At 38.0% G+C, this 27,312-nt stretch overlaps 2 protein-coding genes across 7 annotated transcripts in view; one reads left to right on the top strand and one right to left on the bottom strand.

Annotated features, from left to right (window-relative positions):
* LOC129768245 (uncharacterized) overlaps positions 1-27,312 on the top strand; it is a 524,264-nt gene that overhangs the window by 95,700 nt on the left and 401,252 nt on the right. The window lies entirely within an intron of this gene.
* On the bottom strand, positions 4,148-26,164 carry LOC129768244 (basement membrane-specific heparan sulfate proteoglycan core protein-like). Of its 3 annotated transcripts, XM_055769745.1 has the most exons (5): positions 25,386-26,164; positions 25,067-25,294; positions 4,788-6,039; positions 4,297-4,711; positions 4,148-4,238 (listed from the first exon to the last, which is right to left on the bottom strand). In XM_055769745.1, exons 1-5 carry the CDS (start codon positions 26,107-26,109, stop codon positions 4,164-4,166), a joined length of 2,694 nt encoding a protein of 897 aa, XP_055625720.1. In that variant the 5' UTR covers positions 26,110-26,164; the 3' UTR covers positions 4,148-4,163. The 3 variants fall into 3 exon arrangements, with proteins under 3 accessions (XP_055625720.1, XP_055625721.1, XP_055625722.1); XM_055769746.1 differs by lacking the exon at positions 4,148-4,238 and having other exon boundaries at positions 4,438-4,680; XM_055769747.1 differs by lacking the exon at positions 4,148-4,238 and having other exon boundaries at positions 4,597-4,728.

Raw genomic sequence — 27,312 nt, 5'->3', positions numbered from 1 at the left:
ATTCCTCGTCTCCTATTTTTCTTGCTGTATAATTTTTCTACGGGCAGAGATGAAAACACAACGAAATGAAGACAGCTCAAATCGAACGATCTGTTCTCGAGTCTTGTGCTTAGCGATTCTAGCATTGTCTCACCCGAATAAAAGATAAAGAAGCTAGTGCTGCTGAGATTATAGCTCAACACTCAGAGTAGTATACAGACAAACCTTTTTTTTTTGTGCGGGGGATAGGGACCACACAAAAAAAATCGCATAAAACTTTACCGGTAGCTTTAAAAAATCGTGTTCGGTACACGTTTTGGAAAAAACTTTTTTTGTGCGGTAGACAGGGACCGCATAAAAAAAGTTTTCCTCAAGAAAATAACTCAAATCCATGCCGTTCACCGTTCAATTTGCTTTTGTTCTCCTGCATTGCGATGTGACAGTTTGCCTTTTCGGTTGCGCGTGGCTGTTTTGTGCTTTCAGTTGCATGTCGAAACATGTTGTTGATAGAAATCATGTCATGCAAAAACTTAAAAAAAAACTTAGAGCATTTGATGGAAGGAGGAGAATGATTTCAGAAGTGGATAATTGAGACGCAAATATGCTTTTTTCGCTCTGAAATGCATATAAACCACCGAAAAAAACTAAATGGACAATAACTTCGTCAAATATGCTTCGTTTCATATATCGCACAAAAAAATCGCACAAAAAAAACCGCATAAGAACAGAAAACCGCACTAAACAAATCGCAGAAAAACAATTCGCACAAAAAAAAACCGCACGAAAACAGGTTTTACTGTACATAATTCTTGAACATTCGGTAACAACGATTCAAGAACACTGGAGAGTCTTTCCAGTTTATGTACAAATATGTGTCCCAAGCCACAAAATCATGCAAACCATTGGACCTTTTCGGGACCGTTACTGTCGAATCGCGAAAAAACTCTTCCTTGTTTTGAAATAGGACTATGTCTTTGATTTCTATATAGGCGGGTCACTCTACGAAAAATGTAACGATTTATTAAGATTTTTAAAACGCTAATTAGTCAAAATAGTTATTGCGACATATGTTGTGTTATATATCATTAGACAGGAAATTTATAAAATTTTTTTTTGCTTGAAACATGAACAGTAAATACAGTAAAAAAAGTTAACAATTTGACGATTTAACTGGGTATGTTTTCATTCGATTGCACTATCCACTCGCTTCCTCCCCGACGCAACGAGCAATCTTTTTGTCTAAATTCGGGCGTTAGCTCATAACTTCGTCCCGCCCAAAATAGATTTTTTGATTTGAATACTTTCAAACATCCACGTTTTCTTACTAAGTGAACGTTAGTGAGTCCAATCACTGAACTCATCATCGATTGATTACCCTTTGACCCTTTACAATTTCAATTTCTATAAATTGTCTAGTACTTCTACAAAAATTCGTCCTTATAATATAAAATTATTTTCAGACACAATTCTCGTTCAAGATTCTTCAAGCATTTGGAAATAACATGTTTCACCGTTGCATGGAATACATGTTTGATACAGAGAATATTACAAAATAAAGACAGCTCAAATCGGACCATTCCTTCCTCGGGTTTAGGGCACACCAACACATTTGGCCTTCCATTTTTGTTTATAGAGATAGAAGATATAGGAATACGTTATTCCGTCTGAAAATCCTTTTCCACTTTCGAACAAAAATCCATTTCGTAAGCGCCAACACCAAATGAACTAACAACGCTTAGCTAATTGTAGAACATATGGGAATTCAATTTTTCGAATTTTTCGATTTTTCTCTCCGCTATATTGATCTACGGGAAGAGACGAATACAACGAAATATAGATGACTCGAATTGAACCATTCCTTCCTTTGGTTTTGCGCTTACCAACACATTTGGCCTTCCATTTATATTTATAGATATAAGATATGAAAATGCGTTATTTCGCCTGAAAATCCATTGCCACTTACGAACAAAGAACAACGCTTATTATGATGTAATTTTCGAACATGTGGGAATTAAATTTTCCGAATTTTCCGACCTTCCTTCAGGATTTTCCGAAAATTTTCTCATTTTTCTCTCCACTATATTGATCTATGGAAAGAGACGAATACAACGAAATACAGGAGGATAAAATCGGACCATCCTTTCTTCGGGTTTTCCGCTTACCAACAGATTTTGCCTTACATTTTTTTTATATAGATTATATGTTGTCCAATCAATTTGGGCTCAATTCATGTTTTTATCGTGTAGGTCTCACTTGTTAGTAGTTTGTCTAATTGTGGTCCAGGATGTCATAATATCGAGTATGTTGTTTGGTAATGTAAAAATGCAATAAATGAATTGAAATGGCTCCTTCTTCTTCTTCTTTTTGGCTTTAAGAGGGTTTAAACTTTTCAGTTCATTCACCTCTATGAAATGGCTTCTGATTTAGAAGATCGAAAGGGTATCCCCACGTAAATTCAGATTATGATAGCTTGAGTAGTTGCGATCCTACAGTGCTATTATATAATATTATTACAAACAATGTTCCGGACAACGTGGTAATGAAGGAGATAATACTATTTTTATCTATAATATATTTTTGTAGTCATAGATTGATTTGACTCAGTCTTATATTTATGTAGGTCTTAACTATTTAGATTTGTGTTTAAAAATGATACATGATGACTCTTTGTTTTCCTCTGCATGATTGAATAAACAGAAGAAAAGGGTAGTAATGGCTCTAATGGTATTTTTGTGTCATCTAACCCGTTTAAAGGATATAAGTACATACAGGAAACAGTTTTCCCACGGCATCCATTTGATGTATCAAAAGAGAAAAAGTACAGATTTTGAACAATGAAAAACTCAATTGAAATGCAATTACTACACACAATCATAGTCCTATGTCGAGATCCCGTCCGTGTCCCTAGGCTCAGACCCATCAACTTTTTGAGAGGCTTTAAACACTCACCTCTAATGAGGAAACGACGATATTTGTTTAATTTTTTCGACATTTTATCAAACTTCGTATCACTGGCAAATTAATGTCATAATAACAGAAAACTCAGCTAGATATCATTGATATAGATAATAAATGAAATGAAACCCCACATTCTTCTCTATGGTATAGGGTTACAGTGATATAGGATCCTATCACACAAATAGCTTTCAAACCATTTGTGCCGCAAAAATACTCTAGAATTCGAGCTACAACGTGAACTCAACGTTTTGAACTAGGCTACTTGCATCAACAATGGAAAAAAAATCGTTTCTATTAATTTTCACACAGAACCAGTCTTCCGAACTTATTCAACGACTCTTTCTTTAGTTCCTTTTTCTGCTTATCCAATTTTTTATTTCCATATGCTCACTTGAACGCTGTAGAAAGTTGATATGAGATTGAAATAAAAAATGCGTTTACGCTCAGTCACTGGTTCCTCTATTGGTTGACACAAATATTCGCATATCATTTTTAGCACCAACAACAGACAATGGCTTATTATCAACAGATGATGCTCACGAACGCTTTGAAGTGCGAGTGCATTGTTCATTAATGGTTTGAAGACCCCTTGGTTCCCCAAAATATGATCAAACCCAAATATAATTAGCTAGCCTCACACAGTTCGACGCGCAATGCTATCGAGTCCTCAAAAAACCACTTCATCGGAACAGCTGGTGATAATAATTCACCGCCATTTAAAAGCAATTTCAAATTTCATGCATCTGCAGCACGCAGTCACGCGCGCCGCACTGAACCACAACTCGCGCGCACGTTGTGGCAAATTCTGGCACCGGAAGTCTGTCGAACGCTGCTGTGGGGACACGGATGCTGGGAAAATCCGTGCAAAACGAATATCCCCTTCCTCTGCTTGCCGAGCGCGAGAGAAGAAAAGGTCATCCGAACGCGCGCCAATGCTGACAGCAGCAGATGTTCGCAGCCAATAATGCGATATTATGCGGTGACAACATTTTCGACTGCCCCGGTTCCAACAGCTGGTATGCGGTCCCTGCCCCACCACACCGATGCCCAAACAAAACGGTCCGGGTTCGGGGAATAAATGGGAGCGATAATTTTAATTGCTGTTTAATTTTTTATTATTTCCGACGGAACTTGGTCCAGCGACTGTCGCAAACACCCGGGGTAACAGTGTTAGGGAAAGTTTTTCGGTTCTCCAATGAAAAGTTATCGCTAGAATGTTGGTGTGTTCAGTTGCAGGATTCTATATTTCTAGCCTCGGTGAAGTTTTTGATCAGGTTCGGGGAATTGTGTGATAGTTTGAGCTGGAAAAAAATATTTGCATAAATTGATTTGGAAGTTTCTTTGAAAGATAGGAAGTACCTCATCTACACAGCCATCGAATCCGACATTCACATCGGGACACCTGCTCCTAACATTGTGTCGGTCCAATCCTCCGAGGTGCAACCAGTGATTGTGTTCATTGCAGAACAAATCTCCAAAAATACTTCGCGACACCTCAGGCTCATCGTTGACTTGCAGAAAGACAAACTCATTCCCGTATCCTGTTATGACGGTATACCGCTTATTTCGTTCCAGCAGAACCGAAGATTTGAGCACATTCACTCTCACTTCCAAGTCCACAGAGAATCGCAGCTCGAGCCGGTTGTCTTTGATCACGAGCGCCATGAAATTGCCGGTATCACGATTATCTTCGAACAGATAAGCAAGGATGCTGCGCTCGAGGCTGCTCGCGGTGAAGCTGATCTGCACAAAAAGATCCCTATCAATTTTCACGCTGTAAATAGTTTAAGGCTACATTTGAGTCTCTTAATCATGTTTTTTGTCCAGAGATGTCTGACTAGCGTACTTACCCATACAAAGCAAATCCAAAAGTGTTGAACGCAATGGCATCGCTATCAACTTGGTTTTCTCTCTCGCATCGTTTTCCGGTGTTAGAGGGCGGACAGTAGCATTGGAATCCATTAGCGTTCTCGATGCAGTATCCCTGGACACAAGTCTTGTAGCTGCAGCTTTCACCGACCTTTGTGCAATGTTTCCCAACGAAACCCGGTTTGCACAGACAGTTGTATCCTTCGTTTTCCACCGTTTCGATACAAATGCCACCAGTCGAACAAGGATCCGGCGAACACGGCTCACACTGCGTTATGCCTTGACTGCCGACCGATTCCTTCCAGAAATCAATGGAGATATCGTTGAGTGACATATGGCTTACGCAACCAGTGAAGCCCGCAATGGTGTTATCATTTGGGATCCCACCCAACCATACGCTCTCAAACGCACAATCCGAGTTGAGCATTCCATCCTGGAACAACACCAGCAACCGATCATCCAAACTGAAATGGCCCCGCCCACGTAAGGCGCTGATCTGAATTGTGTGCCACTGACCCAAACGAATGCTATGCTCGGGATTGGTTAAATTGCGTATCCCATCGCTCCTCGTTCGGTACCGAAACTCTGGCCGCCCATCAATCAGCGCCAGGGACATCAGCTGCTTTCCGCAGTCATTTGCCTTGTGGAAAAGCACACCACTCTTTCGTTCGGCACGGAACGATACCTTCAGATTGAAATAATCCGACTTGAGCGATAGATGGAATTTCAGGAAAGATGGTACGTTCCCATGCATGAACCGGGGTATCACGCCGGTAACCGCCAGCGTACGGTTATCCATGTGAACGCCTTGCTCGGCCTGCACCCGACAGAAGTACCGGCCCGAATGGTGAGAGTCTAGATGTCGCAGCGTTAGGATATCATGTGGTGAATCCTCCCCTAGACCAAACTCCGCCGAGAGATCCACATATTGGTGATATTTGTTCTCTCGGAACCATCGGATGGAATGCACCTTGCCGCTGAAGTTATGGTTGCAGTGCAGCGATATGCTCGACTCTCGCTCGACCGTGATAAGCCTGTTGTGCTGCTGGAGGCACTCTGCTGGAACGATCTCAGCAGATTGGATGGTTTCCGGTATGGGCGGAATATAAGCCACGGTTGTGCTGCTCTCTGGGGGTGGCTGCTGCTTATGTGCAATCAGCTCGCCCGATGTGGTGGTGGCGTTCTCGGATGATGTGTCGTTTGCATCGACTCTGAATTGAATCGCTACGGGGTCTGGAATGAGAAGTGATTTAATTAAGTTTAGGTATAATCAAACCGATCGAAAGCGATCCTGTTTTGTCGTAGAACTACGTCTTTCAGGAAGGGTGCCAAAACAGAAAACAGGTCACGTTTTTATGAAATAAAGTTTACGTTAATAACTATTTTCACAGCGAACGGATTCTGATGATACCAATCGAATTGGAAATCCTCTAAGATTTGTTTGATATGCTATACATTACAATTCCCTAATCCCTAAACATTTTAAATAAATGAAAACTGGAAGCATTCCCATTTTCCCATACATTTGTTCTGCCGATGTGAATGCTTCCCGTTCGTTTCATTCGTTTCTGCTTGTTTCCAACTTATTTGGTATAAATAAGCCATTCACGATTTGATCCCACACCACACCAAAGATGAAAAGCGAAATATGCTGTATCACTCGAACAAACAAACAAAAAATTATGTAAATACTCAAAATTATAAATAAAAATTAATTAAATGCAAATAAAAAATTGAGGCCACACCACTTCTCGTTTGGTGGTCATCGGAGCAACTAGTGATGTCTAAATTTTTCATTTATTCGAGTATCGATTAATCGTTGGGGCATTTTTCAATATTCGATTCATTCGAATAATTGTTTTTCAATATTCGATTAATCGAGCGGATATTTATTTCTTGTAACAATCATGTATCACGTTGTCATTCTGGCCGCTTAGTCTATCGGGTTGTCTATGTTAGATGGTTGGATAAAAAAATGTTGGAAAAAAAACTATATAGTCTAATTCTTAACCTAAAAATGCATTAACCTTGAGAAAGATTCCTTCTTTCATTAATCGCGATTACAGTGGCAATTATTTGATGTATTCATATTTTTATTTGAAATTATTTGAATTAATCGAACGATTAACCGACGTCTCTATGAGCAACATCGTTACTGGCGAACATCGATCGAGAATGGATTAGTTCCCTGTCGGGAATGACAAGGGGAGGAGGAGTATGGAGTAGTGTTTCTTTCCACTGATGGAATGGAATGAAACTACAGTTGCGAGCGAGGAGTAGGAAATGCAACACAACGAGCGGACATCACTAATACATAATGTTGATTTCACATACATAGACACACACAGCTCGATGCAAGAATTGGAAATATTGCGAAACTGCATTGCAATTTTATCCGCACACCTTCGAAGAAGAAGAAGCCCTCCGTATCAAAGTGTGTTTCGACAAAGAAGGTGTCAGCAGCATACGGAAAATTTTTGTGCTAGTACGGATATGGAAGAGTATTCCGAATTTTGGAATACGGACATACACTGCATTTGTTTAAATACAACGTATCTTTCATGGAAATATGCTTTCCAATCCCAGTAGGAAAACCTTACACTTTTTCCACCCGAAACTTTAAAATAGACCCTACGGAATTATAGTTGTTTACTCAGGATACTATTTCAGAATGAAACAATATTTGATTCAACTCTTTAACAGAAATTTTGGGTGGCCCTGAAAAAGAATCGATTGGTTGTGTTGTTTTGTCGCTTGGGACTAAAAACAAAGTCGACCAAAGTTATTTTATCATAAGTAGAAGATACTCGACATTCTCTGGTTTTCTTGTATGACATTAGCACGTGTAACTATTAATGTGGGAACTCTTATTTATACACCTTATAGAACTGCAATTGGCACTTCGCAAAAATTGACGAACCAGATCATATTCTTTGAGTGGCGAGTAGATGATATTCATCAGAATTACTTCCGCATTGCCCGCTGAGAATCTCCTCCTCAACTGACGACTTACGTGAGCGGTCCGATATGTACTTAGCCTCATCGTCCGATGGTGTCAGTATCGCAAGCGAGATTACTTACATTCTCGTAAACGGCTGCTCTCAGAATTTCAGCCGAATCGGACTCGTAGTTTTGTTTTGACCGTGTGTAGAAGCGAACGTGTTCGCGGATTTTTGAAAAATGGAAAAAAATAGAAAATTCTGCCGTCGCCACGGCCAAATTGGTCGAATTGCACTAGGAACTGCTGGCCCATCCACCGTATTCTCCATATTTGGCCCCGTGCCACTTTTTTTTTGTTTCCAAACTTGAAAAAGTCACTCGCCGGGCAGATATTTGAGTCGAATGAGGAGGTCATCCTCGCCGCAAAGGTTTACTTTGCAGACCTCGAGAAAACGTATTTCTCAGAAGGATTAAAGAAGTTGGAGCATCGCTGGGTCAAGTGTACCGAGCTAAATTTTTGTTTTTTTTTTGTAAGCTATGTACTTATTGGACTGTCCTCGTATACTTATACAAGAAGTATCCTAGGGAGCCTTATAGTTTCATTGTTGAATGCTCCGTCAGGCTCTGATTTAATAAATGATTGATTTTATTTAATTCATCGCCGGACAAAATATTCCAATTGAATATCCTTGAAGCCAATATTCTTATCCTTTTCACGACTCTAGTCCATATTTTTGATGATGAATGAATTCGCATTGTGCGATACATTGAATTCATTAGACAATGTTGTCTTTCTAGTACCCTTTTCGAACCTTTGTACTATGTCCAATTTATTTTTAGCGTTCAATATTTTCGTGTATTTCAACCCATTTTGAGCAGTGAATATTTTCGAAGTGAAATAAATGATGCTTCAAGTTATTGCCTGAATTTATTATCAAAAGCCTCATCTATCTAACAATTGCGCAAACAATACATTCAGTTTTTAAATTTATTGCAAATTTAATGCAATTCCATTCTACGACGAGATTCTGGTACAACACTTCTTCGATTAATTTGTTTCAAAAAGCTTTCCCTATCTTTTATGGTTCAAATTTCTGTTTTTTTAATTATCCGAATTTTAAATGAAATGGGCGTGAACAGATATTCAAAGTTGATTAAACCTTATAATACACAACATAGACTCTTTACGTTCGTAGGCACCGACATTGACACACACACACACACACACACACACTAGGAGTGGAGTGAAATATAAAATTGTCGCAATAGAGAATGTTATGTTTTAGTAAATAGAAGCGATAATGTGTCGTTATAGGAAAAGGTCGTTATAGAGAAATGTCGTAATGAAGAAAAGAATTTCTATGCGATTTTGAAGGGCCCTTTAGACATGTCGTTATAAAGAAATTAGTTGCTATAAAGATTGTCGTTATAGAGAGCATTGACTGTATTTAAATATGATTCATTGCTGTGGTGGCTGAGAGCAGACGAAGTAATAAAGGGTGTGTCACATCAAATTGCATCACGGAAAAAACGCTGTAGAAATTTAATTTTTAGGAATTATATCTTCAGCTTATAATCAGATAAGAGTGTATAGATCACGTTGGCCATGCTTCACTGTCAATTTTTCGTAAATTTGGAAAAATGTCGTCGAACGAAAAAGAGCGTCGTGAATTAATCCTGCGCACTCATTTCGAGAATTCGGAGTTGTCACATCGGAACATCGGTAAGATGCTGGGAATCGTCCAATCCACGGTCAGCAGAGTACTAAAACGATACTTCGAGAACCTAACCATCGACCGGAAGGTGAAGAACGGCAAAAATGGATGCTCCGTCAGTGAAAAAGATCACAAGCGCGTAGTTAAGCAGTTTAGACGTGATCCGAGAAGTTCGGTCCGGGATGTCGCCAATAAGCTGAATTTGTCAGGTTCATTCGTCCAGCGGACCAAGCAGCGGGAGGGCCTGCGTACATACAAGGTTCGGAAGGCTCCTAACCGCGACGAAAGGCAAAACATGGTGGGGAAGACGCGAGCCCGGAAGCTGTACACCGAAATGCTGACGAAGCCGCATTGCCTGGTAATGGACGACGAAACCTACGTCAAAGCGGATATTCGTCAGCTGCCGGGCCTGTTGTTCTTCTCCGCAGAGGACAAATTCAGCGTTCCGGAGAAGATTCGCAAGCAGAAACTATCCAAGTTTGCCAAAAAGTAGATGGCGTGGCAAGCGATCTGCTCTAGCGGAAATCGGAGCGCCCCCTTCGTGATGACCGGCACGGTAAACGGGCAGGTTTACCTTAAGGAGTGCCTACAGAAGCGCTTACTACCACTATTGAAGCAGCATGAGGGGCCGACCATCTTCTGGCCGGATCTCGCTTCGTGCCACTATTCAAAGGACGTGTTGGAGTGGTACGAAGCCAACGGGGTCACCTTCGTGCCAAAGGAAATGAACCCGCCCAACGCGCCGGAGCTTCGCCCAATAGAGAAATATTGGGCGATTATGAAGCAGGCCCTCCGGAAGAACCCAAAAGATGTCAAATCGGAGGCGGACTTCAAGAGAAAATGGATTTCTGTTAAAAAAAAACTACAACCTGACGTTGTACAGAACCTTATGGACGGGGTAAAGAGGAAGGTGCGAGCATACGGGCTTGGGCTCGAAGTATGAATAAAAAGAAAATGCCAAAAGTTGTTTAATAGTTTTTATTTTACTGTATAAAATTTTCAAAAGGATCGGTCTACTGGGCGAGTTTCTACAGCGTTTTTTCCGTGATGCAATTTGATGTGAAACACCCTTTATCAATATCTTTGAGTGGAGTTGAGATATTGACAAGTTCGGCATCGCAGAATGTTTGTATCAGTAAGCTCTTTTTGTAAGTTTTTTGAAGACAGTTCGTATGTAGAATTTGAAATGTAAAAATTAGAGCAAAAAACATCTAACGCATCTTAGAAAAAAAGCGCTTTATCGGTTATTTCAATATGTTCTACAAAGATGTGTAGAATAACTGGGGCTATAATATTGTCGAACTATGTCTATACAGTCATTCCATGTCAAACCGATATAGTGGTTCTCAGATTTTCGTGAAAATTGGTAGTTTTGTTCTTTATCGCAAAACATTTGACTCGTATTTTTTATTTTTTTAGTAGGGTGACCATTTCCATTTTAGGGTTGTCCGAAAGATCAACTTTTTGCTTTTTTTTTGTTTTCCCAAAAATGTCTTTTTTCAAAAATTCATTACTTTTGAACTACTAAATCGATACAGATGGTCAACATATAAAATTAAAGCCAATTACCTGGTATTTTTTGAAAAAATACAGGGTGGGCCATTTAAAGTGGAAGCATCTGGCCGCCCCATAACTTTTGACAGAGATGTCAGATTAACAAATGTCATACCGCGTTGGAAGCGTCATTTCAGTACAATTTCAACCATGGAACAATACACACCTAAACAACGCGCTGAAATTGTTCAGCTGTACATTCAAAATAACTTCTCAATTGTGTTAACTAAACGTGCGTGGAAAAATAAAAATAAAGGAGTGAATAAACAAAATTGTCGGTTTTATGCTACTGAAAACCCTCAATTCATCGAAACGCAACCTCTTTACGACCAAAAAGTTACTGTGTGGTGTGGCATTTATGCCGATAAAGTCATCGGCCCGTACTTCTTTTTTTTTTTTAATTCGTTTATTTTTACAGGCTCAGTTACTTAAGTTTAAAGGAGCCGAATTCTTAAATATATTTTTAAAACTATATATATATAGAAACAATTTTCTTACATCTATGGTTAGTAAGGTGGAAAACCGATTACTCGCGGTGTACTCGAGTTTAGAAGGGTGACATATTTTTAGGAGAAGGATGGGATATAAGGAAATTGTAACAATGTTGATGAGCACTCAATTCTTAAATCTATTCGTATATCTATAGTTTATTTACATTTCAACTTATTCTACTATTTATAGCAAGGGGACGAATTACCCGCAAAGGAAAGCCCGTACTTCTTTGAAAACGAAAATGGAGCAACGGTAACCGTGAATGGGGAGCGTTATCGGACAATGATACCCGATTTTTTATTGCCATTTGTTCGTGAAAATGAATTGGACAATTACTGGTTCCAACAGGACGGCGCTACATGCCATACAGCGGCTGCCACGACCAAATTATTGCGCGAAATGTTCCCCGGAAGATTAATATCGAAAAACGGCGATTATGACTGGCCACCGAGATCACCTGATTTGACGCCTCCTGACTTTTTTTTATGGGGATATTTAAAAATCCAAGGTATACACTGGTAAACCAAGGACCCTGGCTGCGCTGAAAGACAATATCCGACAAGAATTTGCTGCCATATCGGCCGAAACATTGGGCAAAGTGATGGAAAATGCCGAAAAAGGGCACATTTTGCGGTCAAGGCCAGAGGCGGTCATTTACGAGATATCATAATCAAAAAGTAGTTAGAACAAATCTCCTTGGACCAAAATAAATGAATTTCAAAACAAAAAATTTGAAATTCCGCTTCTTTACTTTGCTATTACAAAAACAAATCCTTCCACTTTAAATGGCCCACCCTGTACTATACCTGCAGAAAATTCGAATTCTGCTTTCGTTATTATCGATTGTATTCGTTTTTATTGTTTTCATAGTCTTGGGACCAAAAGTGCTTTATTTTTTCTGGAAAGCTAAGGATTTTTCACATAACATATGTCGAAAGCAGAGAGGCGTTTTTTTCGTTTTTTCGTTTTTTCCAACACAAAAAATCATAACTTTTGATCTACTGGACCGATTCAGATGATCGACACATAAAATTAGAGCTAATAACTAATATTTTTTTTAAAAATATTAGAACTGCGAAAAAAAAAATGGATTTTGATTTCGTAATTATTTATTGTGTTAGTTTTTTATAGTTTACACCAGGGTTTTTTTACGCGGTTTGTTTTTGGGCGGTTTTTTTACGAGGTTTTTTAACGCGGATTTTCCAATTAACGCGGTTTTTTTTACGCGGATTTTCCAATTAACGCGGTTTTTTTTTACGCGGATTTTCCAATTAATGCGGTTTGGAAATGCTCAGAGCAAATTACGATAATTAGTGCTTGAAACGGAGTTTAGTGCTTAGTGCCGCACCTTATCACGATTCTTATGTGGATTTTAGGTGTTGGGTAACGGGGAGCTCGCCGGGCAGTACAACGGGACGGGGTTTTTACGGGCAGCTATTCGTGAATGTCTTTCCCTGTCTATTTAGCTCTGTACGGTCCAACATTGGTACTGCACGTGCATCGGCATAAGAGTGTACAAATTACTAGGGAATCTTCTAGCAACAGCAGATGACCTAATTCGTGAGGAAAACCGAACTATAGCTACCAGTAACCAACGAAATTGCAGGAAAAACAACGGGTTTTCGGAAGCGAGCAACACTCAACTTTTTTCTTCTGTTCTACGTAAAGATAGTCCCATTTGATATCTATTATTAGGTGACATGTTTTTTTACGCCGATTTCCCAATTAACGCGGTTTTTTTTTACGCGGATTTTCGAATTAACACGGTTTTTTTTACGCGGATTTTCCAATTAACGTGGTTTTTTTTGCGAGGTACGTATCCCCCGCGTAAAAAAAACCTGGGTGTACATGGATTCGGGACCAAGGATGCTATATTGTTTTATATTTTTTCTTGAAAGCTGAGGTTTTTTTTACATAACATATCCAAAAATCAGAGATGTGTATTTTTTTGTTTTTAAGTTATGATTTTTCAAAATTAACATGTTTTCAGTCTTCGTTCAATATTTCTACGCGACTAGAATGGATGTATGCAACTAGAATTTAATTAATTGGCAAATGTGTAATTTTTTTTAAAAAAAAGGCTAGCTAATTGGCTTTAATATGATATATCGATCATCTGAATCGGTCCAGTAGTTCAAAAGTAATATATTTTTGAACAAAGACATTTTTGGAAAAAACGTGAAAAATGATTTTTTGGACAATCAGTTAACTTTGAAAAATCATAACTCAAAAACGAAAAAATCGCCTCTCTGGTTTCGACATAAGTTATGTGAAAAATCCTCAGGTTTCCAGAAAAAATATGAAAAGATAAAGCGCTTTTGGATGAATTTATATGAAATTTTGAAAAAAATCTTTTTTGAAAAAAAGGGGAAAAAGCTGATTTTTCAGACAACCCTAAAATGGAAATGATCACCATACTGAAAAAATAAAAAAAAAACAATACGGGTCCAATGTTTTGCGATAAAGAACAAAAGTACCACTTCTCACGAAAATCTGAGAACCAACATATCGGTTTGGCATGGAATGACTGTATATTAGGGTGGCAATGGATGTATGGGAGAAATTTCATCATCGAATTTCAAAAACCGACCATGTACATTTTTTTTATTGGCCCAAAAAAATTATCTGTGCAAAGTTTCAGCTCGATCGGACATTATTTAGAGGATCCTCAAAGCGGTCAAAGTTTTGATTTTTTGATCCTCGAAAATCTTCCAAGTGGGAAGTAAAGGAAATATGGAAAATCCATTTTTTTTCGATGCCAAATGACATAAAAAGCATGAAACGTCGAGATCTGGTGTCATCTCAAAAAAAAAGTTGGCCGAAAATCGACCTTTTGGGACTGAGAGGAAATGAAGGTATGGAAAAAAAATATCGAAATTAAAGAACCGACCATGTACATTTTGTTTATTGGCCCAAAAAAATTATCTGTGCAAAATTTCAACTCAATCAAACATGATTTAGGGGTGCCTCAAAGCACTCAAAGTTTTGATTTTTTGGCCACTCAGGTCCCAAAAAGTCGATTCTCGGCCAATTTTTTTTTTCGTGATAACACCAGATCTTGACGTTTTATGCATTTTTAAGTCATTTGGCATCGAAAAAAAAATTCGATTTTCTAAATTTCCTTTCTCCCCCCTTGGAAGATTTTCGAGGGTGAAAAAATCAAAACTTTGAGTGCTTTGAGGCACCCCTAAATCATGTCCGATTGAGCTGAAATTTTGCACAGGTAATTTATTTTTTGGACCAATAAACAAAATGTACATGATCGGTTTTTGAAATTTGGCATGACCATTTTCGCTGCCACCCTACTGTATATAGATAAGAAATTTAGATTTTTTATTTCATCGACAATTTTGGTAACATAAATATGAGCGCTCTATCATGTGTAACAACTTTGTCGAAGACAGTTTTTGTTTAGAGAATAACTGTCAAACTCTAAATTCAAATTTCCACTCGAATGCACCTCCTGGACCTCCTGGACTGAGTGATCATTCGTGAGTTCAAAACCCTCAATTAACCATCTATATGATATAAATAAAAAATGAGAATTTTTTCAATCACATATAAATTTTTTTTAAATGTTTTTTTCATCGATTTCAGTATTTTTTATTCATAACATAATGTGTTTTCTTCAAAAAAATGTCAGTGAATGTTTGAGTAAGGGCCGTTGTCTGCTGTTCGACGCAACTTTGTCGCGATGCTCTCACAAGAACGTTGTACGGCACTTACTTCCATTTTTCGGATACAATTCCGGATTCTTGTAGTCAGTTGCTTCGTGTCCTTGGCCCTCCAATTGTTTTTATACACTAGGGCACTGAGTGAGCCAAAGAAATCCTCTATTGGGCGGCACTGGGGCAAGTTTGTTGGGTTACGATCTTTCGGCACGAACGGTATCTTTTTCTCCTCAAGATACGCCAGCGTCTTCTTGGCGTAATGGGAAGACGCCTTGTCCGGCCAGAAGACGTACTTCCCATCCGCGTGATGCTCGTTCAGGAACGGCAGCAGGATTTTATCGAGGCACTCTTCTCGATAGATTTGTTGGTTGATTGCCAGACCGCTCGGCTTAAACCAAGGCTTTGAAATGCCTCGGTCGGAACTGGCGATGTACAACATAACCTTTTTTTTCAAACTTGTGCTTGAACTTGTATTTCACTTCAGGCGGTGTGGATGACTTGTCGCTGGAGTAGTAATTATCATTTCCTGGAATATGCGTTTTGGACAGCGGAAAATAGCTTTCGTCGTCCAGAACGAAAGACGTCCCGCGGTATTTTTTGGTCATCCACCGACACTGTGATTTAACCGTCTCAATCTGCACCTCCGTGTACTCCTGCGACCTCGTCTTCTTCCTGCAGACGATTCCTTCCATCTTGAGGGTCCGATGGATCAATACGTGGGAGCAGCCATATTTCCGATCGGCGTCACGCAGGCTGGTTGCGTCCTTGTTGTCAAACAGCTTCTTTAACGATGTCTTCCTCTGCTTCGTCATTTTTGTCACCGGACGACCACTTCCGACCTTCCGCTCTACGTTCAGGGAACTCAGGATACGATATACCGTACTGACAGGTACATTTTCTTCCTTAAAATGTGCCACCGTGAACTTTTTTCCTTGCTGGAAATGCGTTTCGTAGAACCGTACAACGTTCTTGTGATAGCATCGCGACAAAGTTGCGTCGAACAGCAGACCACGGCCCTTACTCAAACATTCACTGACATTTTTTTTGAAGAAAATACATTATGTTCTTCTTCTTCTTCAATGGCACTAACGTTCCTAGAGGAACTTCGCCGTCTCAACGTAGTATTACTTGCGTCATTTTTATTAGTACTTAGTTGAGATTTCTATGCCAAATAACACGCCTTGAATGCATTCTGAGTGGCAAGCTCTAGAATACGCTTGATCACAGTGCAAGTCGGAGGAAATTTCTTTGACGAAAAATTCCCCCGACCAGAACGGGAATCGAACCCGAACACCCGGCATGTTAGTTATGACGCTAACCACTCGGCCACGGGAGCACCGATACATTATGTTATTAATAAAAAAAAACTGAAATCGATGAAAAAAAAAATATTTTTTTTATATGTGATTGAAAAAATTCTCATTTTTTATTTAACACCCGTTAATAGATAACTACGTCCACGCAACAATCACCAGGTCACCCTTTGAGGCACAGAATTAAAAAAAAAATAAAAATATCCATGTTGCACAGAAATTTTATATCATTCAAAATTGAATAAATTGGTGTGTTGTCATATGATGATAAACGTTGCCAACGCAATCGAATATATTTCTGACATTTGCTAATGGTGTTACCAACTATTTTTAATAAGAAGTTTCCGAAAAAAAATATGAGCACGCAGCTATTCAAATATTTCTAGGTGGGTCGAAAAAAGTCTCACCATGCATTATTACGCATCAAAACGGTGGGACAGTTTTAATACCACCAAAGAGTGAAGGAGCTTGATTCACGGTCGAAGTCCTGGCCTCTCGGCATCCATACAAGTTCTGCTTGCAATAAGAAACATCGAGCTGCTGTGTTGTTCATAACACGACAATGATCATATCAAATATTTCCGCTGTTCGGTCTAACTGAACAATGGATTAGAAGGAATAGTCTTACGTTCAATTTACTATATGTAGTATAGATACGATGTGCACCCTTGGCCGAGTGGTTAGCGTCATAACTAACATGCCGGGTGTTCGGGTTCGATTCCCGTTCTGGTCGGGGGAATTTTTCGTCAAAGAAATTTCCTCCGACTTGCACTGTGATCACGCGTATTCTAGAGCTTGCCACTCAGAATGCATTCAAGGCGTGTTATTTGGCATAGAAATCTCAACTGAGTACTAATAAAAATGACGCAAGTAATACTACGTTGAGACGGCGAAGTTCCTCTAGGAACGTTAGTGTTAGTAAACATGTAACATGTACACGATTGAATCCGGCTCTGTTACAGCTAAAATGCTAATGAGCTTAAATAAACAAACAAATGGGATAAAAAAATCAACATTAGAAGCGAAGATTGTCCGCTCGCTTGGCTTGTTGGATTGAGACTCTGATTTCAAATCGCTGAAGGCTTATTTATACCAAATGAGTTGAAAAATAGGATGAACCAAATGTATTAATAGCCCGTTATTGACGGTATGGGTAGCAGGGTTACCATATCTACAGAATAATCTGTATTTCTACAGATTTTTTCGATTTTTTGAGACCAAGAATCTGTAGATACAGATTTTTTGGGTTTTATACAGAATATATAGATTTTTAAAAAAGTCCAATAATAGTTACGGCTGGATGTTGATAATATTTTTCCCATCTCACCCATTTTATTCATACAGCCTTCGAATCTGTTTAAATGAGAATCACTTGTTTTCGAAACTCATATGTAGCATGATGACCTACATTCTTATGCCAACCTCTGCATTATTGGTTAGAGTTGTCTATATGAAAGAAAACAGAACGCCAAATGTGTGTGTGTTTTTTTTTTATAAATTCGTTTATTTTTACAGGCTCAGTTACATATGTTTAAAGGAGCCGAAATCTGAAATATATTTTTAAAACTATATATATGAACAATTTTCTTAAATCTATGGTTAGTAATGTGGGAAATCGATTACTCGCGGTGGACTCGAGATTAGAAGGGTGACATATTTTTCTCAGGAAAAGGATGGGGTATAAGGAAATTATTACAATGTTGATAATCACACACACTCAATTCTTAAATCTATTCGTACATCTATTGTGAATTTACATTTCATTCTCCTGTTTATAGCAAGCGGACCAATTACTCACAAAGGAAGAAATGGAGGGTATAAGGATATAAGGATAATCACACACGAACATCGATAGATTTAAGGAAAACATATATTTGGGACATGTAATCAAGGTCTAACCGAGCCAACACATCTCTCACCGGCACATTGGGCTACCTTCCTCTAGCCCGAAGGGAGTTCTCTAAATTCGATCTGGCAACAAGATACACCTCACACGACCAAACAACGTGTTCGATGTCGTGGTAACCTCGGCCACAAACGCAGATATTGCTGTCGGCAAGATTAAAACGAAAGTGTAGCGCGTCTAACGAACAGTGATTGGACATGAGTCGGGAGAAGGTGCGAATAAAGTCCCGACTCAAGTCCAGACTTTTGAACCATGGTTTGAGGCTAACCTTAGGGATAATCGAGTGAAGCCACCGGCCCAATTCACCTTCGTTCCATTTGCGTTGCCAGTTAGCGATGGTATTTTTACGGACTAAAGAGTAAAATTCATTGAAGGCGATTTGACGCTGATAAATATCGCCTTCAATCGCACCTACATTTGCTAATGAGTCAGCCCTCTCATTACCCGGAATTGAGCAATGTGAAGGGACCCACACAAAGGTAATGACATAACAGCGTCTGGATAGAGCACTCAAAATTTCTCGTATTCTCTCAAGGAAGTACGGCGAGTGCTTTTCCGGCCTCACTGAACGGATAGCTTCGACGGAGCTAAGACTATCCGTTACAATGTAATAGTGTTCAACAGGTCGTGAGGCGACGCTGTCCAGCGCCCAGTGTATCGCTGCCAATTCAGCAATATACACTGAGCAAGGAAACTGAAGACTATGGGAGGTGCTGAAAATTTTGTTCAACACTCCAAATCCTTACGCCAAATGTGTTGGTAAGCGTAAAAACTCGGGTATGGAATGGTCCGATTTGAGTCGGTTTTATTTTGTTTTATTCGTCTCTGCCCGTAGAATTTTTATTGAAAAACTTTGAGGGAAAGTTCGAATGAAAATTATATATTGTTGAATGACATCGTTGTAATTGAATTGGATTTTGTGTTTGTGTAATTAGGCTTCGGTTTCCGTTGGTTTGAAGCGAAAATGGAAATGGATTCTCAGGTGGAATAGCGCGCATTGAAATTAAAAATTATGAATGAAAACTTACTTTTCTGTATCAAACATGTATTCCATGTAACGGAGAAACATGTTATTTGCAAGTGAATCAAGAATCTTGAGCGAAAATTATGTCCGAAAATATGAGTTTTAGAAGAAGTACTAGAAAAATTCTAGTAAAAGGAAATTATAATGAGCCGATTAGGAGATAAATCAATGAAGAGCTCTGCGATTGAACCCACAAACGTTCGCTTATTAAGAAAATGTGAATGTTCGAAATAATTCATAAAAAAATCAATTTTAGACGGGACGAAGTTCGTCAGGTCAGTTAGTAATAAATAAATCACACAGTTTATCTTTTCTTACTTTGGCACAGAGAATGCAAAATATGAAAGGGAGCTCATATTTACCCCTATTCTGTATTTCGATTGATTCGAAATATTTCGAACGACTTGATAACATTCTATTCTGTATTGCATTTCGTTCCATCTGTTTCTCTTCGAACCCTAAATGGGCAAAATGTTCGAAATAGGGAATGCGAAATTGTAATATAAAAGAAATGCAAATCTGGCGGAATGCAGAATCGAGATAATTGTCGTGAAATTTCATTTGCTTTCAAAGTATTTTGGTATATTTAAAAAAAAATATCTAAAAGAAAGATCGAGACGTCTTGGGAATATATGGAGAGCACATATAAAAAAAATCATTTTTGTGTGTTTCATGCTCAGACATTTCATGACGGTTTAATGATTTGTGTTGATTTTGTACCAATCGATTTGGAAAATTTCTTATAGCTAATATGTTAAAATAGCGTTGAAAATAGAGCATCTAATTCTCCATATATTCGTGTAGACCGCAAGGTGTTTCCCTAAAACGGACTAGAAAATCGGTCTAGTCGAATTAGAAAACATATTGCGGTCTAGACATTTATAGTAACCATTGAAAATACTGAATTCGTTCACAACGACTGATCAAAGAAACTAAACGAATTTTGAACCGTTTCAACGATCTGATGACCAAACTTATTTTACTATTTTTTGAACTACGTTATGTTATTGATTGTTGAATTTAATAAAACAAACTGAAACACCTGAACTCACTCAGATTAATTAGGAGGCCAAAACACTATCTTACTCTATTTAGCAACATATGCCAAGAAAAATACATCAATGAAACGTTATATCGAAACCTGTCCGTATCCTAAGCATTGGATTCATAGTATCTTTATGTCCCCTTTTCAAGCGTTGACAGTCCTCCAGTTTTTGAATTGTTTCCTCATTATGCTACCTTTTTATCACAACCATTACATTTTTGTGTGGCTTTACGTGGACACCATCTGCATCTTCTAATCAATAATAACTATGCCAATCAATGATGCAGAAGCTAACATCATGCTTCCAAATTGGACTTATAAATTTAATACAGATTTCAATACAGATATCTTGAGAAAAAACTGAGATAAAAAGGTTTTTTTCAGACCAAAAACACAGATTTTATTATGGCAACCCTGATGGGTAGGTAAGCACACAAATCGACTGAACATTTGTAAGAACATTTGTAAGAAAAATTGGGAATGCTACGAGTTTCATTGATTCAAACCATTTAGGAAATAGGGAATCGTAATGTATAGCATATCAAATAAACCTTAGAGAATTTCCGATTCGATTTGTATGCAAATTATCGAAATTCGTTCGTTGTCAAAATAGTTATTAACGCTAACTTCTATATAAATAAAAATAGATAGCCAAATGAGTTGGCAAGCGCAAAACTCAAGAAAGGAATCATTCGATTTGGGCCGTCTTTATTTTGTTGTATTCGTTTCACCGAAAAATCGTTCTTTTTTTTCTCTGAAAGATAAAGGAAAAATCCGGAAAAATTTAAATCACCATATGTTCCAGGATCACATCGTGATAAGCGTTATTAGTCTATCCGATATTTGCGCTAACGAAGTTGTTCTTCGTTCGAAGGTTGAAATGGATTTTCAGGTGAAATAACGTCCAATTGAATGTCGCGTTTGCGGAATTAAGCTTCGTGTTCCGTTGGTGTGAAGCAGCGAAAATGTCAATGCATTCTCAGGTGGAATGAGGTGCTTTGAAAACAAAAATTCCGAATGAAAATTTTGTGCAAAAAAGAGAGCTTACAAGGCAGCGTCAAACAGTGTTTTTGAGGTCAACGGGCAGTGGCCACTATATTGCCTAAACATTTTTCAACTGTTCTAATAATTTATAATATACCGTTTTGTCTCATACTCCGAACAGTCTCAAATTCCGAACACTTAATTTTTAAATGTAAATTTACTACACTTTTTATATATAATTGAGTAATGAAAGCCCTGACATTCTTTGAGGTAAAAGCTACATCTTAACATCATTTACAGGCACTGATACAGCCTATAATTTATAATATTAAACATTTGCAAAAAAGTGACAGTCAAATCCAAAGATAAAATGATTGCGTTAGCAAATTGCGTAAGAAACAAGCATCGTTAATTTTACAGTTTTTGTAGTTGTTTCAACTTTTTTGTTTGCTTTTTTCATGTTAAGTGCTAGAAAATCTACAATAAATAGATGAAAAAAAATTATTTTATACAGAAATATTCAATAAAATTAGTATTGAAGTAGTGTTCGGAATTTGAATCAAGTTTCTATGCATGATTCAAATTCCGAACACGTCATTTTAAATGTAAATTTACTGAACTTTAATGTTATAAATAATTGAATAATGAGATATTTGACATTCTTTGGGTTATGGGCTTCATTTTAACATCATTTACAGGTATCGATACAGCCTATAATTTATAATAGTAAGCATCTGCAAAAAAAGGGACAGTCAACACCAATGATAAAATGTTTGCGTTAGCAAATTCCGTAACAGACAAGCATCGGTCATTTTCAGTTTTTGTAGTTTTTTCAACTATTTTGTTTGTTTCATATTAAGTGCAAGAAAAGGCAAGAATCTACAATAAATAGTTGAAAAAATGATATTTTATGCAGAAATATTCATTAAAATTAGAATTCGGAATTTGTGTTCGGAACTTGAATCAACTTTCTATGCATGATTCAAGTTCCGAACACTTCAATTTAAGGGGGTATTCTAGTCTAGAAATCTGAAAAAATCGAAATTTTTTTTACCATATTTCTGTAGTTTAGGCATTCAAGAATATACTCTAGAAAGGACTTATCGAAAATCCTATTATTTACCTAGTTAGAGCCATCTTAGTGATGTGGTATCTAACCTGTTACGGCCATCACAATGAACTTCAAACGCGTTTCTCTCGGAACTAGTTTTTTTCTAACTGGCGTACACGATATCTCAAGTTCTACTGAACCGATTTATGTCAAATTTATATGAAAATAATCTGCATACATCTCTCTATCGCATGAACCAATAAAAAATTATAACTTTTTAATTTTACTATTTTTAAAAAATCGGTAAACGCAAAAAAAAAACGTTTTAAACAGCATTTTTGTTTTCAAACGGCCGCCATTTTGTTAAAACCCATGTTTTTGACTTGTCCGAGGTTCATGCCATAGCGACATCTTTACTGATTCAGAATCTGTTCGATTTTTTTGTTTCAGATAACCAGAAGGACTGGAATCGTGTACGCCATGGCACAACTTTTTTTTGAACACCCTCACTTCACCAGCATGTAACTATTCTAATTATGAATATTTTTTTTCCGTCCTATTTTTGTTTTATTGTTGAAAGATAGATAAACGAATAATGATATAATGGATAGTAAAAATATTCTTTGTTTTATTTTTACGGAGTTCGAAAAAACGTCCGAAATTCGTGTCTCTATACTAGAATACCCCCTTAAATGTTAATTTACTGATCATTAGATAATGTTATAAATACTTGAATAATGAGAACCTTGACATTCTTTGGTTTATAGGCTTCATTTTAAAATAATTTGCAGGTTCGATACTGCCTATAATTTATAATACTAAGCATTAACAAAAAAGTTTTAACCAGTGATAAAATGTTTGCATTAGTAAATTCCGTAGAAAATAAGCATCGTTAATTTTTAATTTTTTGTAGTTGTTTTAACTATTTTGTTTCGACGCATGAATCCAATTCCGAACCGAAAATGTTTGATTCACAATTATTTTCATTGGGGTACAAAGACAATACAATTCTGGAGCAACATTAAAAAAAAAATTGTTAACAAATGTTTGTAAGTTCTTCCCTTGCAAAACGCAGGCCGCAGGTGCAAACCAACGAGAGTAAAATTGATTTTCTTAATCACGTTTTCAACTAAAACCACAATAACAAAACCGGTGTCCTGAAGTAACAGGTCGGACTCGATTACATACTGATTCGATTATACAGCCAATCCATTATCGCAAAATATTAGACCAGTATTTTTTATATTTTTGTTAGGCTGACCATTTCCATTTTAAGGTGGTCCAAAAATTCATTTTTTCTAATTTTTTTTCAAAAATGATTTTTTTCAAAAAAGCATAACTTTTGAACTACTGGACTGATTCAGATGATCGACATATTAAATTGAAGCCAGTTGAAAAAATGTTGTATTTGTACCTGCAAAAAAATTGAATTTTGTTTTCATAATACGCATTTGTTTTTTATAGTTTTCATGGTCTCGGGACCAAGGACGCTATTTTTTTATATTTTTTCTTGGTAGCTGAGGATTTGTTATATAACATATCCAAAAATCAGAGGTGTGTTCTTTTTCGATGGTCTGAAAAATCATGTTTCCCTTCTTTTCCAAAAATGACGTTTTTCAAAAATTCATAACTTTTGAAGTACCGAATAGATTTGGATAATCGACATATTAAATTGAAGTCAATGAGCTAGTCTTCTTTGAAAAAAATATTGCATTTGCAAAAAATATAATCCTTTTCGCATAGATCTCGTTTAGTCGCATAGGGATATCGAACGAAGACTAAATCATGCTAATTTCGAAAAATAATAACTCAAAAACGAATAAAAACACATCTCAGATTTTTGGATATATTATGTAAAAAAATCCTCAGCTTTAAAGAAAAACTATAAAAAAAATATAGCGCCTCTGGCCCCGAAACCATGTAAACTAGAAAAAACGAACACAATCAATAATTACGAAAACAAAATCATTTTTTTCGCGAGTAAAGTATTTTACCAAAAAACCCTAACTGTTTCGCTTCAATTTGATATATCTATCATCTGAATCGGTCCAGTATTTCAAAAGCTATGAATTTCTTAAACAAATGCATTTTTGCTGTTCAGCATTTGAATTCTTGAAAAATTAAATTAATTTCGCGAAAAAGTATCATTATGAGTGATGAGACACTGTTTACTGGCCATCATACGTCCACTACTCAAAACAAACTGAATGAAAGCAACGGCTTCAAACTGCGCAGGCGTGTAGAGGGGAGATAGCACTTCCGCTTTCCACGAGGCTCAATCCTGAAGTTTATTCAGTTCGTCTTTTACAAGCATGAGTGCACGACTAATTAGCTTATCCTCGTATCAAGCAAAAAGTGGTAGAATCACAGAGAATACTATTCCTGAATTTCAGATGATAATCACTGACCGACTATTGAGTTTGAGTTTTGAAATAAATTGATTCTTTTCCGTTTTTCTGCCACATGCTTTCAGCGAGGTCTGCAAGCTAAATTAAAATGATTAGGAGCGTATAATTGAATCGCAAAAACATCAATCTATTCCGAATGTAATATTTTACCAATTACCTTCCACTGCATTGCTATCCAATTTAATCTTCTCGTCCTGCTCCGCCAGCTGCTGTTGAATCCATTTGCCGTAGTGAGGCACATTCACAAACGCCGCATAATTGTACAAATCGCACAGATTCGTCCCGTCCCGCACGGCCGCGAACGAGACCACCCCCCGCAGGTACCAGCGGTTGTTCTGATAGATGTACATCCCGCCGCCACTATCGCCGTTGCACACACTCGTCCCTGGAACGGTTGGTTATCAATTCGAAATTAGGTCACATCTAGGGTAAACACAAACAAACGGCACACTAAAATTGGGTTCGCAACATTTCACCATTCTGGGCTCCAGCGCAGAACATTCCACTGTGTATCAGCCGGCCGAACAGATCCGGATTACTCTCGACGCAGTCCGTATAGCGCACAATGGGCATGTGGGCGGCCACCAGAGCTTTCGAGATGGTATCCTCTTCGGTGAATCCCCAACCGACCACCGTTCCAAAAGTGCCAGCAAGATGTTCAATCCACGGTGACTCGTTGAAGTTCATACCGATAGGCTGTACAAACTGGTTGAATTTGATCCGCCCGTCGAGAAGCAGTAGAGCGACATCGTGTTTAAGATTTGATGTGACAAACTGCGGGTGAACATTTATTTGCTTCACATTGTGCGTTCTGGTGTGACTTTTATGTTGGCTCAAATCATGCAACCCTAGCACCACTCGCAAGATTCGCACACTTAGTTTGTTCCCGGTTTCCGGGTTCACTACACAATGAGCCGCCGTCAGTACAAACCATTCGCTGATTAAGGTACAGCCACACTTATAATCATTCCCGTAGAGCAATGCTCCGTGCCAGGGCCATTCGCTTTCCTCGGCGACATAACCGAAGCCTATTCGTTCACCGAGTGACACCCCGCGTGGTCCACAAATGTTGTCCCGGTATATCCTAACTTCATTCGCCTCAGCTTCATATGCTCTTCCTCGAAGTATCAACAGCGGTACCACACAAACAAACAGAAGCGTAAAATTACGACGCTGCTTTGAGTAAACCCTTGCGGACATCTTTCTCGCGGGTCCAACACAGCCCAACTGAGATTCACGACTCGACGAGTGGTGCTTGCTGATAACCTTGAATTGATGATGTGTTGCTTTGAAGTGAGCGCAGACAACGCTTGGCATCCACACGGGGGAGATAATGCGAACTAATGAGATCGCTTCCAATGTATATACTGCTTCTGACTGCTGGGTGAATAGACACAGCGTCTAATGTTTGCTAGGAAATATTACTACGTCGTTTTTTTGTCGTTGTGTGTTTGATAGGCAATGCTCCTATTTGGTGTCTTGAGCTGTCCAGAATAGCGACCCTTGACCTTGTTTCATGGAACACAGATACAGGGTAAAGCATTCCTGAGTTGGATGCTGTGCCAAGCATACAGAAGCTATTTTTATATAATTTTTAGGGTTTTATATATGTTATGTGCTGGGCAAGATTGTGATGCTATTGCTTTATTAATAGTAATACAACACCTCTAAAAGATTGAAGATGAACATGATGATCCAACAGATGTTATGATTCCATTTTATGCAATGGCACACTGCTGCAGTCCTTATAATTCATAAAAAAAACCGTCCATCGATTCGCGCTTATGACGATCCTTGAGTATAGCGCATAATTAGGATTGTGTTTTTATCTGTTTTTTTTCTCAGAAAATCTGTATCGAAATCTGTATCAACGCTTAGCCGTCGTTTGTCTGCTTTCAGCCACCACAGCAAAGAAGCATACTAATATTATAATTTATGCAACAATGTATAAGTTCACACTTTTTCTAAACGAATTTTAACGTCTTGTGAACGTATTTACGAACCAAAACGGTGCTACTAAAGGGTGTGTCACATCAAATTGCATCACGGAAAAAACGCTGTAGAAATTTAATTTTTAGGAATTATATCTTCAGCTTTCGCTTATAATCAGATAAGAGTGTATAGATCACGTTGGCTATGCTTCACTGCCAATTTTTCGTAAATTTGGAAAAATGTCGTCGAACGAAAAAGAGCGTCGTGAATTAATCCTGTGCACTCATTTCGAGAATCCGGAGTTGTCACATCGGGACATCGGTAAGATGCTGGGAATCGTCCAATCCACGATCAGCAGAGTACTAAAACGATACTGCGAGAACCTAACCATCGACCAGGAGGTGAAGAACGGCAACAATGGATGCTCCGTCAGTGAAAAAGATCACAAGCGCGTAGTTAAGCAGTTTAGAC

This window comes from Toxorhynchites rutilus, chromosome 2 (assembly GCF_029784135.1).
Source record: "Toxorhynchites rutilus septentrionalis strain SRP chromosome 2, ASM2978413v1, whole genome shotgun sequence".
Lineage (NCBI taxonomy): Eukaryota > Metazoa > Arthropoda > Insecta > Diptera > Culicidae > Toxorhynchites > Toxorhynchites rutilus.
Note: the sequence above shows the minus strand (reverse complement) of the source record. Positions and strands in the feature narration are given on the sequence as shown.